At 45.5% G+C, this 23,764-nt stretch overlaps 1 protein-coding gene across 4 annotated transcripts; it reads right to left on the bottom strand.

The window, feature by feature from the left end:
• Nucleotides 1–682: 682 nt before the first annotated feature.
• ZDHHC7 (zinc finger DHHC-type palmitoyltransferase 7) lies at nt 683–23,702 on the bottom strand. Of its 4 annotated transcripts, XM_071567429.1 has the most exons (9): nt 23,484–23,702; nt 20,227–20,413; nt 16,841–16,930; nt 14,349–14,674; nt 11,601–11,725; nt 6,080–6,176; nt 5,494–5,575; nt 4,192–4,322; nt 683–2,875 (listed from the first exon to the last, which is right to left on the bottom strand). In XM_071567429.1, exons 4-9 carry the CDS (start codon nt 14,655–14,657, stop codon nt 2,699–2,701), a joined length of 921 nt encoding a protein of 306 aa, XP_071423530.1. In that variant the 5' UTR covers nt 14,658–14,674; nt 16,841–16,930; nt 20,227–20,413; nt 23,484–23,702; the 3' UTR covers nt 683–2,698. The 4 variants fall into 4 exon arrangements, with proteins under 4 accessions (XP_071423530.1, XP_071423528.1, XP_071423529.1 ...); XM_071567427.1 differs by lacking the exon at nt 20,227–20,413; XM_071567428.1 differs by lacking the exons at nt 20,227–20,413; nt 23,484–23,702 and adding an exon at nt 23,239–23,337.
• Nucleotides 23,703–23,764: the final 62 nt, after the last annotated feature.

The raw sequence follows: 23,764 nt of genomic DNA on the forward strand, positions 1-23,764 counted from the left end.
CAAATCATTAACCTGCTTATAAACACAAGCAGCTCTGGCCTAAAGTCTGGGGTAATTTTCTCTACAGAAACAGCAGTGTAGGAAAGTGTGACCCAGAGAACACAGCAAAGTAGTTTTCAGGATTATTGCAAATGGGAACTAACCTGTTTCCAGTCTCTCCATCCTTCAGTGCTGTTGGAAATCTTGGTCCTCCTCACCCTTGTGATCTGCTCCTCTCCAGGCTGCACCTGAAGCTGCAGAACCACTGGAAAAAGCCACATTTGCACAGAGAAACTGGGGAGTCCAAACCTGCATGTTACACAAACACTTTGGAAATGCAAAGCCTGAAGTTCCATGAGAAGTTTTCACATAGGAATTGTTTTCCCCATTCTCCTCAGACAAATGGGGTTGGAGCAAGATGATCTTTAAGGTCCCTTCCAACCCAAACCATTCCATGGTTCTGTAATTAGCTACACCAGAGGATGCAGAAAAGGAAATGCCCAAGAGCTGAGCAGGCAGTGCAACTTAAACCCCTTCATAAACAGAGGAGCATCTTTAATTTGGAGCAGTATCACCTGTTACTTGATAGAAATAAATACAAATTACAAGCAAAAAGATGCGAGACAATTACCCTGAAGCTGCTTCAGTCTGAATGTGAATACACACATGGATGTGCCAAAAGAGTCACTTAGAGAGAAGTTAATCAACTAAGACTTCAATTCATTAGTTTATTTTTTTTTTACATTAAAAAAATTACAACAGAAGGGGTTGAAAAGCCAAGTAACCCGGATTTCACACACACACACACTGGCTAAGTCACAGGGTTCAACTGCTTGAAGTGATATTTTGATTCCCAGCATTAAACAATATACACATTAAGAGCCTCATGAGAAAGCCAGACACATTTTTTCCCCTCAGTCTTTAAGGTGTGCAACTGAATATGCACAGATTTTTGTGGCACTTCCAGCTTTTCCCCTCCCAGCTACACGAGACAGTTTTGTTCCTTGACTGCAGTTTCAGTGGATTTCCACCCAGGAATTCTCCAGCATTCCACATCATTCCCCCCTCCCAAAAGGGCACACATTCCACAGTATTGCACAGTTTTGTTCTCAGGGCTGTAGGTAACACGTGGATCCCTCAGGAATTTCACCCACCCAGTGGTACAAAACCTGACAAAGCTGAATTGAGATGCCACAAACTGTTACAAAGAGATGGAGAAACAGGGCACTGAAAAGAAAAAGAAAGTCCAGCTTGTGCAGTGCCTGAACATTGTAATGGAAGATTCTTCAGCACATGGAACTGCTGGAGGTGGGGCAGGTCATCAGTGCTGCTGGCTGAGCAAAAGCAAGAACAGGACAATTTTAAGGCAAGTCCCAAAACAGGGAGCTATTTATTTACTTTCTAGGCACGATTTCAAGCTATGCATCAAGGCTCCTGCTTTATCCTTTCTATTGTCAGTGATTGACAGATTCACAATACCAAAAAAATAGTCGAAATGTAATTTTTAAAGAATCCACTTTTAGCTGAATTTTATGAATTGCAGCTTGTATTTCATTACTTGCAGATTTATAAACATTTCTTAGCACTACTGTTGTTTGTCAGGCCCACAGAAAGCAGTTCTAGATCTATATTGCTCTCATTTCCTCAAAGTAGTTTTGGTTGGAAATGGTTAAATTCAAAATAATTTGTTCTGTTGCAGATGTTTCTACATTTAAGGTGTGTTGAACTTGAGAAAGAAGCAACTTCTTCCCTCATTCTCCTGATGTCTTTGTTAAGGGATCATGAACAGCTTCCCTTCTAGGAAAAGTCTGTACACTAAAAAAAGGGACAGAGCAAGACCAACCAAAGACAACGTTTTGAGTGAATTATCTCCAATCTACAGGACATTCTTTTAATCTCACCCAGCAGGATAAAGCCACTGGTCCCACTCCCCCCTACACAGGATAGCCACAAACTATGCCCACTCCAGTTCCTCTGGAATCTGTGCCCTCAGGATTGGAGGGGCACAATCAAGGGAAGGGTCTGGCCCACAGCCAGGAGTTACAAGTGGTTTTTCCTGAAGGTTCAGCATTTCCCTGAATGCCACAGGAGATGAGCACTGCCAAACACCAGCCATGCTGCAGTGAGCCTGGGAAGACCTTGGGCACCAGGGGGTGCTGTGGGGGGCACCAGACCTTGGAATCAATCCCTTGCATATGAGGAACGTGCCTGGAGTGGGACACAGGAGAACAGCTCTGGTTATTAGGACAAGCTGAGATAGAAATGAGAACTGAACAAAGCACTATTCCCTGAAATCTGGATTTAGAAGGCTAAGTCTCACTGGAGATCAACTTCCACCATAATGCTCCTCCCTCTGATTGACAACTGCACCTATTTTATAAAAACACAGGTAATTCCCCAAACATTTATCAAATAAAAAGGGTTTAACAAAAATGGATAAGTAATCTCATAAAATAAATTACAGTAGCATGACAACATTTGGCTTCTTTAGTGTGACCACGTGCTCCTCCTCTGGTTTCTTGCTGTCAAGACCATTGCAGATCCAGTTCATGTCTCTGAATTAATGAGATGTCTGTGACAAGAAACGTAGAAAACTCTGCTTGCTACAAGCAAATGTCTCGTATCAGTTTCACCTGGTCACAGATTATATGCAGACAGCCTTCTCTGGCCCCAAAATAAATAATATATACTATTCTTGCAAGTTCCAGCATCTTTAGGCTCAGACAGAGAACTCGGGCCCTCCCTTCTTCGCCCTGAGCAGGAGGCGGCGGATGCGGAACCCGGCGAAGGGGTTGATCCACAGCAGCGAGGGCTGTCCCCCGAACACCGACTTCATCCCCTCCCAGCGCAGCCGCCGCTCCCACGTCGGCTTCTCGCTCTTCAGGCGTTCGATCTCCTGCAGAGAAACACGTGCAGGTGAGCCCAGAGGTCGGTAACATCTCACAGGTGTCAGCAAACCTGACTGTGTGTTTTCACTGGAGAGCTGCTGAGCTCGTTAGTTTCTTACATGAAATTAGGAGCTTTTTTAGCCCTGTGGGTGCAGGGCAGAATCACAGAATGGATTGGGTTGGAAAAGACCTCCGAGATCATCGAGTCCAACCCTTGGGCCAACTCCAGTCCCTTTACCAGATCATGGCACTCAGTGCCACGGCCAAGCTCAGTTGAAAAACCTCCAGGGATGGGGAATCCACCCCCTCTCTGGGCAGCCCATTCCAATCCCTGAGCACTCTCTCTGCAAAGAATTTCTCTCTGCTCTCCAACTTCAATTTCCCCTGGCAGAGCTTGAGCCCATCGTGCCCCCCTGTCCTATTGCTGAGTGCCTGGGAGAAGAGACCAACCCCCACCTGGCCAGAACTTCCCTTCAGGGAGTTCCAGACAGTGCTGAGGTCACCTCTGAGCCTCACAACTTTAATTAAATGTGCACAAGAAGGTTTGGCCACCTCTGCCTCTTTACCCCTCAAGCTAAGAGATAAAATGACCAGAAAAGCTGATGTTACAGTAGAGAGTCCACATATAATAAACCTCCACTACAAGCTGTTTACTCAGTTAATGAGGGCAGACAATGAGGCTCCCAGACTGCAATTACTGGAATCAGGATTACTCTCCCAAATGCATTATTTTGATGATGATTTTTTGTACTTCTCACTAATGAAGGCTCAATATTTACCAATTGTTTTTCACAGTTACTCCTCAGTACAGAGATACACTTTTAAACAGTCTCACAGGAGAAAATATTGAAGAGTCACAGGATTCAAATTCCTGGTGTTTCCAATTAATTGTCCATCCCCAAACTTCCCCTCAAGGGAAGTCTGCAGATCTGAGGGCAAGATCTAAAGGCCCAAACTAAGCTTATCCTCTAACCAAGTGTATCAAAGTGAAGGGTGAAGGTCTGAGACAAAACAGCTACTTTAAGTGTAAACCTGAGAAAAGCATGACATGTATCAGGAGTGTGTGAGAGATGAGAAGTGGAAGTCAAAACTGAAGTCAGGAGCTGTGCAGTCTTTGCCATTGAAAACCTAACTACAAAATGTGTGCCAGAAGAGCAAACAGTGCAAGAACTTCGGTTACAAAGAAAATATTTCAATCCTTGCAACTGCAGAAAATAAAAATGAGCTGTTTCAGGTTTGCATTTTTAACTCGTGCAATAAAACAAAATCTAATCACATCTCCTCAGAGCAACTCTTGTAGGATACAAAAAAGGAGGGTTGTTACCGTTTCATCGTTGCATATTGAGTGGATTTGGGTGCCAAACATGACAGCAGTGAAAGTGAGAAACAGAAAACCCTCAAGGCACAAGAAGATCATCAGGATCACAGTTACAGGTGGGGAGAAGTCACTGCATTCTGTGGAAATTATAAAGGTAGTTATAAAAAACACCCCAACAACAAATCTACATGTCTGATACTTTAGACAATATTTCATAATTAAAACAAACTTCTAATTTCTAGCACTGCAGCAGCTTTATCTGCTGATCAGGGAAATAAAAGAGTTTTATGGAAGTAACACTTTGGCTTCCTGCAAAGCACACAGTGCAGTAATTCTGCAATCCTGCCTGGGTGTTTCAGGGATATCACCTAAATGTTTGCACATGAAGTGATTTAAGTGCTCAGAACTGCATGTGAGAGCAGCCTGGAGTTCCATCCATGACAGGTGTTGGAAAAACCATCCCCACTGTCAGCTCTGACTTGCCAGTTAATGCAGATGTTCCATCTGGCTGTGATTGCTTCATTACTCTTTTTTTAACTCACCACACAAATTAATCAGGTTCTGCCTCACACTTAACAGTGACATCTCTGGAGATCCTCTGATCAACTGATGAACTCAATTATACTCAAACAAGGAAGAGATGGGATATATAAAGGAAGCTGAATGTTCCAAGTAAAAAAAAAGAACTAAGATTCCATCCATTTAGTGAAATATTCAGCAAAACAAAGTGTCACATGGATACCCTTGTTGCTGCAGAGAGCAGGAAGAACAGATAATCCACCAGCTTCTGTCAAAAGCTCATGGCCAGAATGAGCACATTGGAACATCAAGAAATGCAAGTCAGAGGCCTAAACAAAAAACCTGGCACAGTTTGGGAAATTGCTTTTCTACAAGAGCCTCATAGTTGGCTCCAGGAGCAGAATGAGGGAGAAATTAGTTTAAAGTGCAGCTGAAAATCACAGAACTGTGGTGGGACACACAATGCCCAGCTGGCAGCTTCAGGTGATGCAGTGCTGAGGTGGCTGAGGACCAGCCCTGTTTCCTTCCTAATACAGAGATAGTAAATTACTACTGTGTGTAAAGGGAGAGAGAACACCCTTGGCAGCCACAGCTCTTACAGTGAAAGTCTAAAGGAAAGAGGGGAAAAAAACAACAAAAGAAAAACAAGACAGAGAAGTAAAATACTTTCAGGACCTCACTTAAAGAGGTAAGTCCTGTAATGTTTCCTACATGAGACAGAAATAGGTGGAATGCTATGGCTTTTCCTTAATACCTGCTAGATTATGATAATGTGAAGGATTTGCTTACCAGTCCACTGCCCTCGGACACAGGAGAAGAACTGGAACCCACAGAGCACAAGAGCATGAGCTGAAATTAGGGCTATGTACATCTGGAAACAAGAGAGAGCACCATTTCACTGCCTGTGACTGCAGAAACCCCAGCAAAATCAAGAACTGCACTGCAGAAACCCAGCAAAATCAAGACTGCACTGCAGAAATCCCAGCAAAATCAAGATGGCACTACAGAAACCCCAGCAAAATCAAAATTGCACTGCAGAAACCCCAACAAAATCAAGATTGCACTGCAGAAACCCCAACAAAATCAAGATGGCACTACAGAAACCCCAGCAAAATCAAAATTGCACTGCAGAAACCCCACCAAAATCAAGATTGCACTGCAGAAACCCCAGCAAAATCAAGATTGCACTGCAGAAACCCAGCAAAAATCAAGACTGCTTGAAATAACAGTGCTGTACAGGATTCAAATACGTAGCACAGGAGTTAAAAACCCACCAGAGTTGTGCCTTTAAGCCATTCCTCAGCACCAAGCACCACCAAAATTACACTCAGGGTGGGCTGAGGGTGCAGTGGAGCTGCTGTTGAGTTGCACTCACCGTAAACAGCACAAAGAACCTCTGGTTTTTCTCCCCCACGCAGTTGTTCACCCAGGGGCAGTGGTGATCCATCTTGCGGATGCAGCGCTTGCAGATACTGCAAGGAAAGGGAAAAGCAGCTTCTGTTGGGAAGTTGGGAAACTGTTCTGCACATGTTAATGCAGAAACAAGGCATCCAGTGGGCATGTGGTGGTGTGCTGAAATGCTTCCTGACAAACTGTAAACAGGGATTTTATTTGCATTTCTTTGTAGAAACTGTTCCCTCGCTCACAACTCTCAGCTTTGGGTTGGTACAAAAGTGACTGTACATAAGATATTCTTCACAAAAAAACCCCCACCAATATCAACATGAGAATTATTGCATAACCAACCACACAATCAGGCACTTCAGACACTTGGGGCACTGAAGGAGCAAACCTTCATCGCTCTTCAGATTCAGTATTAAAAAATCTCTGTCTAAAAAAGCTTCTCCTAAAGAAAAAGTTTATTGTTTCAAGTTGTAAATTTAGTTTGTGAATCAGAAAGAAAACAAGAAGTTCACATCTCTGAGAGAGAAACTGTCACTCTTAAGGTTTCAACTGGTCATAAAATTCGAAACTTACGCAATCGAAATCTCAGCCTACAAAGTCACATCTCCCTTCCTCAAGGGAAAACAAAAACATTGAAACTATAAACAGCACACATCGTGTGTCCACTTGTTCCCCAATACTTAAACACTCCTGTTCTTTGCTAGATCACTTAGTTCCTGCTCAGTTTTGGGTCAAGGTTACTTGACTCAAACACTCCAGTTAAGTCCACTTGACATCTGCCAGGCCATGCAGCACCAGAGGGCTCATTTCTTTCCAGCTGCAGCCAAAGATGAAGAGTTATACATGAAAAACAAAAGAGTTGCAACATGTGTGCAAGTTCCTCCATAAATCAGTAAAAATCAGTCAAATCAGTAGCTTAAGCAATGCTGATATTCCATTTCCCAGCTTTGTACTTGAGACAGCCACACACTCAAAGCATTCCAGATTTGCCTGAAGAGGAGTGAAGAAAGGGGGAGGTGTGGGTGGCAAATCAGTGCTCTGAGGCATAAAACAATTTTTAAGCCATCACATATGAATGGTTAGAAGGTAATTCAGGAAGAGGCAGAACATACAACTGTGCAGGTTATATGCAAATCTCTCCCTGCTCCTCCCAAGCTCCTTTGCCCTGAGCTATCTGAGCTATCATAACCCAGCCCTGCATTCCCACTGCCTCTTGTTTTATGGATATTAAAGACCACTCATCCTCTGGTGCAAATGACTTTAAACAGTGCCTGTTACATGTGAAAATCCTAATTACACACAGAATTAAACACTGCAACACCTTTCTGGCACAGAAAAAACAGGAATCACTCGCGGGAAGACATTCAGGAGGCTCTTCAAAAGACTTTCATTCCATCACCTGCTGCTGCAAGTTCAGCCTCTCATTTTCCTGAGCTCTGTGGGAAGGTCAGTTAACTGCAGGCACCAACACTATGCAAGACTCCTAATGCCATACAGAGCCTATTCCATCACTCTAAAAACAGCATTAATGTGAAGTTCTGAGTAAAATCACATCCAGACTCAGGCAAGCCGAGCACTGGGGGATGTGAGGTGGGCAGGACTCACTTCTCCTCATTCAGAATTTCTCACAAGCCCACACAAAGCTCTCCAAGATATCAGATGTCTGGAACCCTGCCTTCCTTCCCAATCTCACACCCAACAAACTCACAGCAGTTCTGCTTTCCTCCTGCCCCATCACTTGTACTTGACTCCTTCCACTGCCCAAGCACAGATGTTTGTGCAGGTGGAGTTTGGGGAAATCACTCCTGTAGCTGCATCCTGGGTCCTTCCACTGTGCAGGAGCATCACACCCTACACAAGAGGCAGGAGCAGCTCTGGTGGTAGAACAAGGAGCTGTGGATGAAGGAAGGTCCTCTCCAGCTGGGCCCTGCAGCTGCAGGAGCTCAGGCAGGTGCTGCTGCACTTCTGAATGCCAGAGGGAACACTGAGAAAGACACAGCTAAAGACCCAGGAGAAACTGGTGTGGATAACAGATATCCACAGGAAGACTGATGGAAACAGCTCAGTGACTTGATTATCAGTAACAATCCCACCCCCCAAATGCAGGCACTGTGAACAGGCAGCAATATTGACAGCTGTGCTCCTTCAGTCCAAACTAAATCCCATTCACTCTTCCTCATGGTGAACATGTTACCTGCTTAATGAAACCTCAGTTTAATGTAGTTCATAGATACTTAGCTGTAAATAAGAATTTCTTGTCCTTTTCCCCATCAATAATGTGTATTATGAAACTATTTTTCTTCCTTCAAAGAACTTCTGTTGCAGTGTTGCACAACAATTTTCATAACTACATCATAAGAGTCTCTTCTGTTAATAATTTACTACTCAAAACATGCACTGTGGCTTTGAGAGTATTTCCCAACAGGAACCAACTTCAATTTCCATTTTCAAGGCTCTCCTATCAGCAAATTGCCACTTTAAATACTTGGGACTAGACCATACTTTTAATGTCTTTGGAATGGGTTTGTAAACCAATAAAACGTTGGCAGTATAATCAAACAAACCTTTTTTTCTATTTGGTAACTTCTGCAGTGATAAATCAAGGGCAAAGAATCAGATTAACAGAAACAAAGACAACTAAACTGGAAATCCAGCTGCTGAGAAAAACATGAGAGCAGCCTTACAAAAGGATCCCAAACACACTGTCAGCCTCTGGCTTTCTCTTTCACATGTTCTGTGGAACCAGTTTTGCCCTGAGCAAGCACCCAAACACATTCTCTGCCCTCATGTGGAACATCTTACAGAACAATTCCTAAGACACACAAAGCTGGGTCCCTAGACAGGTGCTGAGGGAAAACAAACCCTTCAAAAATATCAGAGATTTCCTTTATTGTAGACACTCTCCATTCTTGCTCTGCTTTAACAACAAATGTTGCTCAAATTCCTGCTATCAACAACGTTTTTGAGCTCCAGGCTCTCTGATAGTCCAGCTTTTTTCCCTCTCATATCGAGACTTCAACATATGATGTCTTCATTTAGGGCTCCTTCCAAATTAGTAAATCCCACCAGGACTGAAGATGTGGGAAACACTTTACAGAGATACCCGCAAAGTCTCTGTGGGAATCTGCCTAAAAATGAGATGAGAAAATTAGTGAGATCCCTGATCCAACCCACGCTCTGCCAAGGCCATCAGGTGGCCTTTAGCACATGCCATGGACACGATGCCAGGCCATCTGGACAGACTGCACGCTGCTATTTTGGGGCCCCAGGGATTTACAGCTCCTGTGGTGCCCCAAGAAAGCAGCTGTACTGTTCCACTCCCGAGCCATGGGCACAGCTGTGCCCGTGGAACACTCCAGAGCTAATGGAGCCAAAGCACCACTCACTCATTGTGCAGGGAGGCATCCCTGGGACCTGCAGCCCTGGGACCGGCAGCCCTGGGATCTGGTAGCCCTGGGACCGGCAGCCCTGGGATCTGGTAGCCTTGGGATCTGCAGCCCTGGGACCGGCAGCCCTGGGACCGGCAGCCCTGGGATCTGGTAGCCCTGGGACCTGCAGCCCTGGGACCGGCAGCCCTGGGATCTGGTAGCCCTGGGATCTGGTAGCCCTGGGACCTGCAGCCCTGGGATCTGGTAGCCCTGGGATCTGACAGCCCTGGGATCTGGTAGCCTTGGGATCTGCAGCCCTGGGATCTGGTAGCCCTGGGACCGGCAGCCCTGGGACCGGCAGCCCTGGGACCGGCAGCCCTGGGATCTGGTAGCCTTGGGATCTGCAGCCCTGGGACCGGCAGCCCTGGGATCTGGTAGCCCTGGGACCTGCAGCCCTGGGACCAGCAACCCTGGGACCGGCAGCCCTGGGATCTGCAGCCCTGGGACCGGCAGCCCTGGGACCGGCAGCCCTGGGACCGGCAGCCCTGGGACCGGCAGCCCTGGGACCGGCAGCCCTGGGATCTGGTAGCCCTGGGACCGGCAGCCCTGGGACCGGCAGCCCTGGGACCGGCAGCCCTGGGACCTGCATCCTGGGACCGGCATCCTGGGACCGGCATCCTGGGACCGGCATCCTGGGACCGGCAGCCCTGGAACCGGCAGCCCTGGGACCGGCAGCCCTGGGACCGGCAGCCCTGGGACCGGCATCCTGGGACCGGCATCCTGGGACCGGCAGCCCTGGGACCGGCAGCCCTGGGACCGGCAGCCCTGGGACCGGCAGCCCTGGGACCGGCAGCCCTGGGACCGGCAGCCCTGGGACCAGCAGCCCTGGGACCGGCATCCTGGGACCGGCATCCTGGGACCGGCATCCTGGGACCGGCAGCCCTGGGACCGGCAGCCCTGGGACCGGCAGCCCTGGGACCGGCAGCCCTGGGACCGGCAGCCCTGGGACCGGCAGCCCTGGGACCGGCAGCCCTGGGACCGGCAGCCCTGGGATCTGGCAGCCCTGGGATCTGGTAGCCTTGGGATCTGCAGCCCTGCTCCATCCAGCCTAAACCACAGATAGACCTCCTGAAAGTAATTCCATCCTTGACTATTTCCCCATGAAACTTCTGCCTTCACACTCCAGATGCACAAACCCACTCAGAGCTGAGAGAAGAACAAGGTGCCAGTGCCAGGGCTGAGTGTTTACAATGGGAAGAGGTGCCCAGGCGTGACGTTCACACGGATTTAGTGACACGCAGGGAGATTTGCACTTAGAAACCACAAACCTCCAGAACACTCTGAGGGTCCTGGCAGGACTTTTGTGCTTTCGACAGCCACTAATTGAGAGGCTGCAATTTAATACTCCTCACAATTCAATGCACATCACTCCCCACACCTAGAGAGCTACCAGAAACATTTACATATTTATGTAAATCCTGATTATGCAGGCAATGCTATTTTCAACTCTCACACAATAAACACTACAAAAGCATATCCACAGTGCCTGGAAACTCAAGAGATTTGAGAATTAATTAAAAATGGATACATTTACTATCTCTTCCATAGCATGTTTAGCTCAAGTAATAATCACTTCTGTCCTCTCTAAAATGAATTTCTAATTTAACCGATTATTCACAGAATCTTGGGAAAATAATCTGCCAATTCACATAAAACCACAAATGCACCAGGAAGAAGAGAGGACACAAAGTGAGTTTTATAAACTACTCTGTATTTTGTTAATTTAAGATAGCAGGAGTAATTTCTTACAGCAGCCTCTCTCAGAAATTTAAGAATAATTGGGAATGATGCACAGGAAAAAATATTCACAGATCAAAAAGTATTTAAGACACCAGAGCACAATTTTTGTTAAAAAGTCCTTGAGCTTCTTGCTTCTTTCCCCATATCCACATTCATTTTTGGCCAGAGCATATTATATTTATAAAATGCTCTGCAATGTATGAATTTGAAAGTTTATTGGATACCATAAGGAATTTGTGGATGAAAAAAAATAACACATAAATATGAGGAATGCCATTCCCTGATTCCATATGCATTCCTGCTTTCCAGACCCCCCTGGCATACCTGCAGTGGTGAGCACGCTCAGGTTTGATACTACAGCACTTGGGACATTTGTAGATCACTTCTCCTGGTTTCAGCTGCAAATTATCCATGTATTCTTTAGTGGCATTTCCTTTGGGCACAGCCCCCTGAAATCATTTCAATTAGAGGAGAGAAAGCTTCTTAAATGGCAGGAGAGCATTTAAAAATACATTTGATAGACTTCATCCCAGCAGCCTCAGGATAATTGCTGAAAAAGTTCATTTATTCAAAGCTAGTCTTCTACAAGCCAGAATCAATTCCAAATGAATAAATTACCTCTGCCTGACCTCAAGTTCAGCTTCATTCCAGCAAGACTTATCTCTGGACAAGTATTAGCACAATCCTCATGGAATGTAGAGTCACCAGCTTATAGAAATGACACATCTACCTGCAGGTACATTATTTGCTGAGAAGTTCCTCTCAATGTTTGTTGTGACATTTGATTATTGGGCCAAACCACCCACAAGAGTTAAATCAGCAACTCCTTGAAAAATGTTCTTTCAAGCCTCTGAACTCAGGGTTTAGCCACCTGCCCCAGGCACACAAGTTTTTGAGAACCAACTGTCATCCTTTATTTCCTTACACTTTTACCTTGGACACTTGGCAATGACCACCACTGGCTCTTTTATTCCACATCTCTCATTCCCTGCTACCTTCTGCTACTGGGAAGGTTTGTGCAGCTTCATGGGGAAGAGGTGAAGGAAGTGATTCAGAAGAAAAACAATCCATTGGGAAAAGAAATTAATTTTTAGTGATTAGTTCTGAGCTGCTGTTTGAACATAGTGAGGAAGAGGATGGTCAGGAATTGATCCTTCCAGGAACATTATTAATTCTAAATCTAACTCTGGATTAGTAAGAAGAGAAAGGACAGCACCACTGTCCCCTTGCTCCTTTATGGAGGCCAAGGCTTATCTGGGAGAGGAAGTGATTGTGAAATAAGCTGGGATGTGATAAAGTGCAGTGGCCTTTCTGTACCAACCCCTCCAGGTCAGCACTTCCTTCACCCAGGGAGAACCTTCTCCAGGTCAGCTTAAATCCACTGCAACGTTCAACACTTCATTCTCCTTCAAAAAAAGTCCAGTGGCAACATCATTCCTTTACACAGCCATCTTGAAGGAGCTTTGGGACAGAATTAAGAAGCCAGCAGGCACTCAGATGCCACTGAAAAACACTTCTCTGCTTAGGCAGGAATTCTTTGTTGCCTGTGGCCTGGAATAACAAACTTGTTTGTACTGCCCAAGAGACAGCCCGAGCCCTGCACCAGATGAGCTCTTTGGCCAAGTGGTGCTTCAAACCTGAGCCAGTTGGCCCTTGAAGGGGCACAAACTGAGAGAGTTCCTTAAACACTCCTGTTGTACTCCTGAAGTGTATTTGCAATATGAATGTTCTCATTGAGGTGATCACTTTGGTGTAAACGAGGGGAATTATCTGAGAGAACCCCTGAGGCACAGAGTTCTGTTGTTCCAGGTAAATTTAGGCTTATGAAATGTCTCACATTGCCCTATTCACCTGTCACTTAGGATGACACCTTCAGGCCATGCTTTTTAGCATTTTGCTGACAAAAATATGCTATTTCACAAACACCTGTCACAGTCTCAGATAGTCACTAACTCCTTTCTATGAAAAAAACATTGTTATAAGAGTAAATTTAATTCACATATGTTTTCAGACAGTTTATTCCTTTCTTCCTTCAGTCTTAGTTTCTATCACACAGTCGTGTCTGCCATTCTGGAAATCAGCAGAAAAGGAACAGAGGAAAAAAGTAGTGACTCATCTCAATTTGTATCATGTTTTATCCATAAAGAACAACACTGGTCTAGAAAGACACTCAGTTTTATCAGGATATATTTTTAAGCAGTCCTTCCTTAAACCATTAACTTTCTTACTGTCACAGTCTGTAGAAGCTGTAATGATTCATCACTGGGTGTGGGCTCAGAAGTAAATCAGGGACCTAGAAAATCATTAACTACAACACCCTGCTGGTTTTCTGAACACTCACATGACTCCTCTATACACTGTTACTGTCTCAAAATGGGTTAGCCCTCAGCTTGCTTTCCCTGGATTTATTCCCTAGATTTTAGTACAAAATAAAACTATTTATTGTCTTGAAAGGTCTTATGAAACGAGCACTTTCAGGACCTTTTACACCTACACTGTTTCAGTCTGTGTTCAACTTAAATCTCCCTTCCCTCTGACTCCAAACACCTAAACTGTATTTCTAATACTCATAAAATGATTTTATCTTGACTGCTCCTTTATGGTTTCATTAACAGAACAACAGGACAAGCACAGCTATCATGCCTTCACCTTGGGGGTTTTGAATCTAACACCATTTTTCCCAGCAGGACAAGACTGGTATGGCTTCTGCAAACCTCTCTGCAAATCACAGAATCACAGAAGATGCTGAGCTGGAAGGGACCCACAAGTGTCACCAAGTCCAACTCCTGGCCCTGCAAAGGACCCTCCCCAAGAATCACACCATGTGCCTCAGTGTCATCCAAGCACTCCTGGAGCTCTGGCAGCCTTGGGGCTGTGCCCACTGCCCTGGGGAGCCTGCTCAGCGCCCACCACCCTCCGGGGGAAGAATCTTTCCCTGATATCCATCCTAAACCTCTCCTGGCACAACTTCAGGCTATTCCCTCAGGTCCTGTCCCTGGTCAGCACAGAGATAAGTGTCTGCCCCTCCTCTTCTTGTCACAATCCAACTCCAAGGAACTCTTGGATACTCACTGGATCCGTCAGCATCGTCCTCAGATGCGACGACAACGCCAGCACTGCCAAGCAGTTAAAGAGAACCCCGTTGATCACTGAGTACCAAAAGTCTTTGGAAGGCAGCAACATGACAAAAGTCACTACAAAGTCTGCATAGACAACCAGGAGCCATGTCATGATGGCACAGACCATGCCACAGCCGTCCCGGATGAACCAGACCCTCTCTGCCATGTCGGCCTCCGAGGACGAGGACGAGTCGTAGCTCTCATTGTCGGCCAGCAGCGGGTGGTGCTCGACATCCCGGAACCTGTGCCCTGATGACTGCATGGTTTGCTGGCCTTGCCCTGCAGGAGCCAAAGAGACCATTATTATCATTAATATTATTATTATTAAAAAGAAAACTGGAAATACAGGTGGCTCTCCTTTGTTGTTTCTGGAAGATAAAACGTATCCAAGTTCAAAACAGAACACTGCGATTTGTGTTGCTCCAAACCTGAACAATCCTACGACTACATAAGGATGAAATATAAAAGAAGGGATTTAGTTTTAAGATTTTTATTTTTCAGTTTTTAGTTTTTATTTCTCATTATTCTACCCCGATTTTATTGGTAATAAACTAAGCTGATTTCCCCCTGGTCAAGCCTGTTTTGCCTGTGATGGTCATTGCTGAGCAACCTCTCCCTGCCCTTATCTTGATCCACAAACCTTGTGTTGTGTTTTCTCTCCCTTGTGCAACAAAGAGGAGGAGTCACAGCCCAGCTTTGGTGGGAATCCAGCCAGGGTCACCCCACCACAAACATGCAGCTTCAATGCCTGACAAAGGGATTTTAGAATTGGTTTCATTTCCACCTTGCTGTGCCCACAAACCCTTCTTTCTCTTCTGTTAAAAAACACAACCACCCCCTTTTATCTCAAACTACAATGGCAAAGTCTTCATTAAATTCCAGCTCATGTGTCTCCGAAAACAGCAAATTATGGCACCAGACTGTTGACTTTTCATTCTGCTCCAGCAACTGAGAGAAGAGCAGAAAGGAAAAACAGAATGGAAATAAAGCTGTTCTAATACATTGCTCACAACAAACAACACAGCAAGTTAGAAAGCAGCTAAATTTGTTGACAAAAGTGCTATTGTTTTGGGAAAACCACAAGCTTGTTACAAAGATATATTGGATAACTCACAAAATGGTCTCAGATCAGACTAAACTTAAGGGAAATAAATGGCAGAGGTTAAATTTGCATGGCAATGGATGACATGAATCAGATTTTCAAAGAACACATTAATTAATTTCATTTTGTGAAAACTCTTTTAGGGCTTTGTTGTCGTTCCAACGTGGAGCAAAAACAAGACTTGAAACCTTTAAGAGTTCTCATGAAAACAGAACTATTTTCCAGGCATCTCTCAAAAGATACAGAATGGCAGAGCTGAAGTGCCATCAACAAACAGGAGACAAATTAAAGCTTCAACATTATGCCTCAAGAATACCCTGCTGCTTTAAAAGTATGATGTGTTCTAAAAATCATATTGATTCATGCTATTAAAGGCCATGTCTGAGAGAAACTTGAGAGCATTTCTATTGATTTATGACAGCCATGCAGAGCTCTCTGTTCTTCCCCCTTGTTAGTGGCAGCCTACACAGGACTGGTAGGAATTGTGGCACTTCAATTCCATCCCAAGACCTTGGATATGGGATCACTTTGTTCTCCTAGAATGCTCCAAGTGACCATTACCAGGTAAAGACTCACACTGAGAGAGTTTTGGATGAAGGTGGGCCTAAAATCTTTAAAAACTATCAGGAATCAGATAAATATATTCTTCCCAGTAAATCCTTCTGATTCTCAATGTTAGAACTAGGCAGGAACAATCCAAGAAACTAGGAATGAAAATGAGTGTATGCAGTTGTAGCACAGGCCTAAAAGGAACTGCTGGAATAGCTGGGAAATTCCTGGGACACAGGGAAGTGTCTGAAGGACACATTCCCTGGCAGGGAAACAGAAATCCAGCTCTGGTGCTTGGGTTTGTTACAATTTCTACAGTTAAATTGTGTTTTCTGTCCACATATCAGGGGTTTTTATGGACTTCTTACCACAATGCAGCTACTAAGCCATGGATGAAGGTGGTCACATACTAGAAAAATACCTTAAAACTAACAAACTTCACCTCCCTTAAAAGCAATTCAAGCATAACTTAACCCAGATAAGGTCCTCTTTTCAGCCACTTGAAATTATCCCAATCTTCCTAAATGTTTGTAATTAAAACTACAATCTATGCCAATTAAGTTCAGTAGCACTTTGGGACATCCACCACCCTGTGTGCTCAGGGAAATTCAAGTTTCATAAATCCACAAACAGCTGGATGTGAAGATAACAAGGCAAATCAGCCATTATTTCATCCAAAATGGGTTTATAGAACTTTTAAGAAATGTTTTAAGGGTGGAATGGCACAAAATTACTGTATTCACTACAGAGAACCAAGGAATTTTTTAGCACAAGAGAAAACAAACCCCACATACCTCTCAAATGTTTTGTATGTTATTGTGACATTCTGTCCCTCCTTTGGGCTATCCCAGGCTATTCACATTTTCAGTCATATCTGATGTAATCTGAAAAGACATCAGCACCAAACTCATTAGCAAAGCTCCCTCAGGAAAACTGTGCTAAATACAAATAATAGACACCAACAGCAGGAGTTTAAAATACCCTGCGTGGACTGACAATGAAAAAGGTTGTATTTTACTTAAAAAAACAGGCACTTGAAAGCTTGAAATTTTTAGCTGTTAACTTTTGGAAGTCACCACATGGCATTTGGAGCAGGACTGCAGCACAAACCTTGGGTGAGATTTCTATTTGGGGAAGAGAACAGAAGAGGTGTGGGCCTGAATTTCTCTCTGACTAAAGCTGGCTAAAGAAGTACCCAGGTTTGTTTCCTCAGTTGGTTTGATTTTCTAGGATTTAAAGTAAATTTTTGTTACATGGAAATCTCTCTTGTTTGGAAGGTTAATTTAAATTACTGTATTTTGAGAGTAACATAAGGATGCTGACATTGAAGAACTATGGAAAACACAAAGTCATTTTATTGCAAAGCTGCTGAAAGCAGTTTGAAAAAGATCCTCCAAATACAACGTTTCTGATGGAGTTCCTCAGTATCCATTTTCAAATCTTCCCAGTTCAAGGGGTATTATACCCATGCAATTCCTCTGAAAAGGAGAAGCCTCTTGCCTTATTGAACAACCTCCTCTGTTCCATTGCCAGACTAAAAGGCAACATGTTTATTATGCACGTAACAGAATTACAGAACAGTTTGGGTTGGAAGGGACCTTTAAATGCCATCCAGTCCAATCCCCTGCAATAAGCAGGGACATCTTCCACTATCCCAGGTTGCCCCAAACCTGGTCTTGAACATTTCCAGGGATGGAACACCCACAGCTTCACTGGGCAACCTGTGCTCACTGGGCAACCTGTGCCAGGGCCTCACGATTCTTATTAAAAAAAAAAGCTTCTTTTTTATATCTAAACTGACTCTCTTTTAGTTTAAACCATCACCCCTTATAGCACACACAACTCCACAAAGCTACTGGTTGCTTTCCATTCGATTATAAACAAGCTTTTATATTTTTGTCAAACCTCACAATATTGTGAGCCCCCAGTCATTAAGTTGTCAGTGCCACGGCTTTCTGTGGCAGCTGAGCACAAACAGCAGCAGCAGCAGCAGCAGCGAGTGTGTCACCCTGCTCTGCAGTGTCACCCACCCTCTGAGCTGGGCATGACAAGCAATAGGACGTGACACTGCTCAGCCTCTGCAGGTGAAATATCGGAGTCAGAGTAATCAGCTGAAATTGTTAACAGAGGATTATTGATGAGAATGGGACAGGATTTGTTCAGTCAGTTCCCATGCAAAGCTTGTGTTCATCCCAGTCTCTGGTTATGTGGAAGTGCCACTCCAGTTCAGCTGTTACAAGAATAACAACAGATTTAGTCATTCTCATGTGATTTCCCCCTCTCCCTCCACCTCCCCACACCAGTCCCCTCTCCTTTGGTTCCTCCAGGGGGGCAGCATCGATGTTTGAGAGCTCTCAGACTGACCAAGAGCTCAGCATCCCCACTGAGATGCTCCCAGCTCTCCTCTCCTCTTAATTTATCTGCTAGTTTGTTATTTATTTGCTTCAATGCTTGTCCTGGCCAAATTTACAGACTTTGTCGTGTACTTCCAGTACAAAAGGACAAAGCACTACTCTTCAATCTAATACTCCAAGCAATAGTTTTTAATCTGACCTTTTAAAAACCTTTATCAAGCACTAGAAGATAACACTAAATTATTCAATGCTTCGTGCACAATGTCATCTGTTTGCACAGATGGGTATATTAAACCTGATCCAATCCAGTTCCCCTCTTCAGGGTTTCCCAAAATTTTCAGGCTGAGAATGTGCCATCTGACCCACACCCATCTGACCCACACCTCACTGACAATGAAACCAAAGCCTAAAATGCTGATATATTATTGGAATAAAAAAAAAAAAGAAGAATTTGCACTATAAACTCATGAGCACTGGAAACATGGGCTTGTAAAATGACTGTGCCTGAAATGGGCTTGCTCAAAGCTTTCCAAGGGCACTAAGAAGACAAATGGCACAACGTAACTAATCATATCATGGGGCCCCTGAACTGATAATTAAATTAAATTAAAAACAGAGGCACTTCAGGGTTAAGCACAGTCCTTTTCCCTGCTATTTTTGAGGAGGAAAGGAAAAGCACTGTTGCAGAAAAAAACTCTATTTTATCTGTATTTTCTTTAAACAGATACACAGGTACAAATTTCTATAAAGGCCAAAAATCCATCAGCTGCCAAAGCCTGAATCTTTTTTGGATACTTTTTTCCTTCAAGCTACACCACAGACAGTACCAAGAGTGACAACACCTTTGTTTCAACATTTCTGCTGGCCTATCAGTAAATCAACAGTTGTAGGGCTGCTAACACATATTGCACAGTAGACTGATAACCCTGCAGTGCTTACCTACATATATCATACCTAAAAACCACAGCACTGGTGGCAAATCAAATCACAGAACTCACTAAAAGGTTACAGCACAAACATTAACTTCAGTAACTGCAGAAATTTTAAGGAAACCTAAGAGGCAAACCTTCTACTGCATCCAATTCCCTGGGCAATTTGGAGCACTGAGGGCTGGCAGATAAACATCCATCAGATAACGACTGTACACAGTCACACCTACTTTAGGTGAATAACCTCCTTTTTTACTACACATCCAGACGAGCCAAACTGCAAAGCCATTTAGCAAGTAAACTGTGGCTTATTTCAATTCTTTCCCAGTGACTGGTCTAGCAAACCCCCTCCCAGCAAACCAACAAAGTACTCCATCACCCAGTAAAGGCACTGGAAGCTCTTTAGCTCAGCCCCCTCTGTACCAGGACCCTCTGCCGTGGTGTCAAATCCACCTTTCCCAGCAACCACAACAGCTGCAATCATGGGGATTCAGAAGGACCAGTCCATCAACACCAACCCCAGTTTACTACCAACAGACTCAATTTCTGCTGTCTGTAATTACCAAGGTATCTGCCCAGTTTCAGGAACCTGGGACTTTGGAAAAGGATGGAGACCTGGGACACAATCCCAAAGTGTTATCAACTTCTCCCTAAATCAATGCCATACCCTCAGTGGCACAGCTTATCACCTCTAAATCCTTGTTGCTTTTGCTCTAACTTAATGTATCTTGTACTGTATTTATCTCTTGGATTTCCCATTTATGCCTTGTAGTCCTTTCCCTGTGCTGGTCCATACCTGCTCTGCTGCAGGCACACAGTGACACCACACAGTGGGAACACAGAATTAATGGGATGCTGGTGACATGCAACACATTCAACAGAATCTTCAGCAAGCACCTTTTTAACATAGACAAGTTTCTCCTTAGGCCAGTCTCTTATCACACAGCAAATGCCAGCCCCTCAGGAAACACTGGGATTGTTTCTTTTCAGCTTTGAAAGGGGATGTGTTGCTTGTAAATAATCTCAGGAAAAGGATATATAGAAGTGCTGCTGGTCATCTAATTACTCATGTCTTTTTTTCAAACTGAAAGAGAAAAAATTTAGGTTAGATACACAGAATAAATCCTTCCCTGAGAGGGTGGGCAGGCCCTGGCACAGGTTGGGCAGAGAAGCTGTGGCTGCCCCATCCCTGGAAGTGTCCAAGGCCAGGCTGGACAGGGCTTGGAGCAACCTGGAATAGCTGATGTTTCCATGGGGGAGTTGGAATGAGATGATCTTTAAGGTCCCTTCCAACCCAACCCAATCTATGATTTATGCCAGTAGCATTTTTATAAACACCCTCAAAAACCAGCAATGAGAATTCAGGGTAAAACAAGTTATGAAAAATTAAAGAAAAAAACCCTATGCATGTATTCAAACCACATATTTATAGAGAGCATTAAAGAGCTTGGCTATCAGAAATAGAACCAATAGATCTGTGGTACCAAGTCACTTTTCCACAAGCACGAAATAACACCAGACATGTGCAGCAGAACATCTTTCCAATAACACATTTTCCCCCTGCAGATGTGAAAGTCAAAGAAAGTCAAGAAGGCCAATGGGATCCTGTCCTGGATCAAAAATAACGTGGCCAGCAGGCCCAGGGCAGTGACCCTTCCCCTGGACTCTGCCTTGGGGAGGCCACACCTTGAGTGTTGTGTTCAGTTCTGGGCCCCTCAGTTCAGAAAGGATATTGAGGTGCTGGAGCGAGTCCAGAGAAGAGCAACGAGGCTGGAGAAGGGACTGGAGCACAAGTGCTGTGGGGAGAGGCTGAGGGAGCTGGGGGTGTTCAGCCTGGAGAAGAGGAGGCTCAGAGGTGACCTCAGTACTGTCTGGAACTGCCTGAAGGGAAGTTGTGGTCAGGTGGGGGTTGGTCTCTTCTCCCAGGGACTCAGCAATAGGACAAGGGGCACGATGGGCTCAAGCTCTGCCAGGGGAAATTGAAGTTGGAGATGAGAAAGAAATTCTTTGCAGAGAGAGTGCTCAGGCATTGGAATGGGCTGCCCAGAGAGGGGATGGATTCACCATCCCTAGAGATTTTTAAACACAGATTGGCCGTGGCACTGAGTGCCATGATCTGGTAAAGGGACTGGAGTTGGACCAAGGGTTGGACTCGATGATCTCGGAGGTCTTTTCCAACCCAATCCATTCTATGATTCTTTCACAAGACTTTGGTGCCCAGTAAAGAAACACACTATCCAATACACCAGGAGCTCACCGAGGTACAGCACAAGGACAAAACACTTCTGGACTGAACAACCTTCACCTGAGAAGGACACAAACACAATCTGTGCTATCTCCTTTGGAACAGGGCCACAGGCTCAAATTCAGATTAGACTCCAGAAAGCTCAGACTTATATCAGCATTGTTATGTGGGAGCTGGAAATTTTACTCCTTTGCCAACAGCAACTGGAGGAATCGTATTGTACTTTAGATTATAACTTTGAATTCTAATTTTTGCATTCATCAGTACCTGCTCTGTCCTCCCCCAAGTGAAGATAGCTCAGGTATCCCAGACACTGCCTGCACTGGCACACCAAGCAGGTTTTTATGTCAGCCACTATATCCACACATGATTCTTCCTTCCAGGTTCCAAAAAACAACATTATAGGTCAAAGCTGAACTATTTTCACTACCAACTTTCAATATTGGTTACAAAAATGGTAAAGCCTTTGTTTCAGTGGTTTCTCACATCAGACACATATAAAGTCTCACATTTCCTTGTTGTTTCTCAGCCTCAGCCTTTCAACTGCTGCAAAATTCTATCAGTTCACTTTCCTTAAGAGTTCTCTGTCCTCATAAAAGGCATGAAAGGGAAAACCATCAGATCTGTATGATACAAAATATACTGTTAAAGAGAAACCAAAGAAGTTTTAGACCGATGAAACGTATTATCAGTTCCTTTTAGCCACAAAAGAGCTTTCAGCTATTTAATCTCAGACGGTTAATATTTCACATGTTTCATCTCCTAATGAATCACAACAGCTCCTTTTTATCTGTAGATTCACAAAGTCAGAGAGCATCCACTTCAAAAGGTCTAATTTAAGTCTGTTAATGTGAACAGTCACAGCGACTTCAACCTAATTATGTCTCCAGCAAAGCAAACAGTTGCATCACTGCAATTCCACATCCTGATACCATCACACCAGTGTACATCCAGTATGGAAATTCAGTACAGGGGCGCATTCCCAGCCCCTTTTTACGGCACAGATCACACACACCCCGCGCTGTGCCAACCCACCCTCTCCTTCGGGAGCGATTTGCATTCCCACTCCTTGCAAGCTCCGTCCTTCCCTCCTGGAAAGGAGGAAGAACCAGCAGCACACGGAAATCAGCCCAGCACGGCTGGGAGGGCCCCGAGGAGCCGCATCCCGCCGGGGCTCAGCGACACGGGGACACATCCAGCCGCATGGCTGCCGGCAGATTATTCTAATTATTGTGCAAACAACGTGAAAAGCAGCAGGACACCCCGATCCAAACGTAATAAATGACCCCAGGCTGCAGCAGCAGCAGAGGCAGCGCCCGGCCCTCGGCTCCTCACCAACCTTCCCTGTCCGTCCGTCCGTCCTTCCCGGGGCCACCGCGGAAGGGCGAGGAGTTACCCCGGCAGTGACAGCAGCACGAAGGGGGGACACAGGGGGTGCTCTAGGAGGGGATTTACCTCAGTAGTGACAGCACCATGAGGGGACACGGGGGGTGCCCTAGGAGGGGATTTACCTCAGCAGTGACAGCAGCACCAAGAGGGGGGACACGGGGGGTGTCCTAGGAGGGGATTTACCTCAGCAGTGACAGCACCATGAGGGGACACGGGGGTGCCCTAGGAGGGGATTTACCTCAGCAGCACCATGAGGGGATGCCGGGGGTATTTACCTCAGCAGCGGCATCATGAAGGGACACAGAGGGTGCCTCGGACGCGGATCTACCTCAGCAGCAGCACCATGAGGGGATGTAGGGGGTATTTACCTCAGCAGTGACACCACCATGAGGGGATGCAGGAGGTGCCCCAGGAGGGGATTCACCTCAGCAGCAGCAGCAGCACAAGGGTATGCAGCGGGTATTTATCTCAGCAGCAGCACCATGAGGGGACGCAGAGGGTGCCCCGGACGCGGACGTACCTCAGCAGCGGCAGCAGCAGCAGCACCATGAGGGGCCGCGGGGGCTGCCCCGCTCCCTGTGGGCGCGGAGGGGCCGCGCCCCCGCCGCTGCAGCCCCGAACCCGCCGCCACGGCGCCCGCGGAGCTCTCGAAGCCCGGAAGCGGCACGGGATGGAACGGGACGGGACGGGAAAGGAAAGGGAAGGGGAAGGGAAGGAAAGGGAAGCGAAAGGAAAAGGCGGCGCTTCCGCGGGCGGCGGAAGAGGCGCGAGCGGCCCCGCGCAGGCGCGGAGGGCGGGGAG

The sequence above is a fragment of the Pithys albifrons genome, chromosome 12 (genome assembly GCF_047495875.1).
Source record: "Pithys albifrons albifrons isolate INPA30051 chromosome 12, PitAlb_v1, whole genome shotgun sequence".
Lineage (NCBI taxonomy): Eukaryota > Metazoa > Chordata > Aves > Passeriformes > Thamnophilidae > Pithys > Pithys albifrons.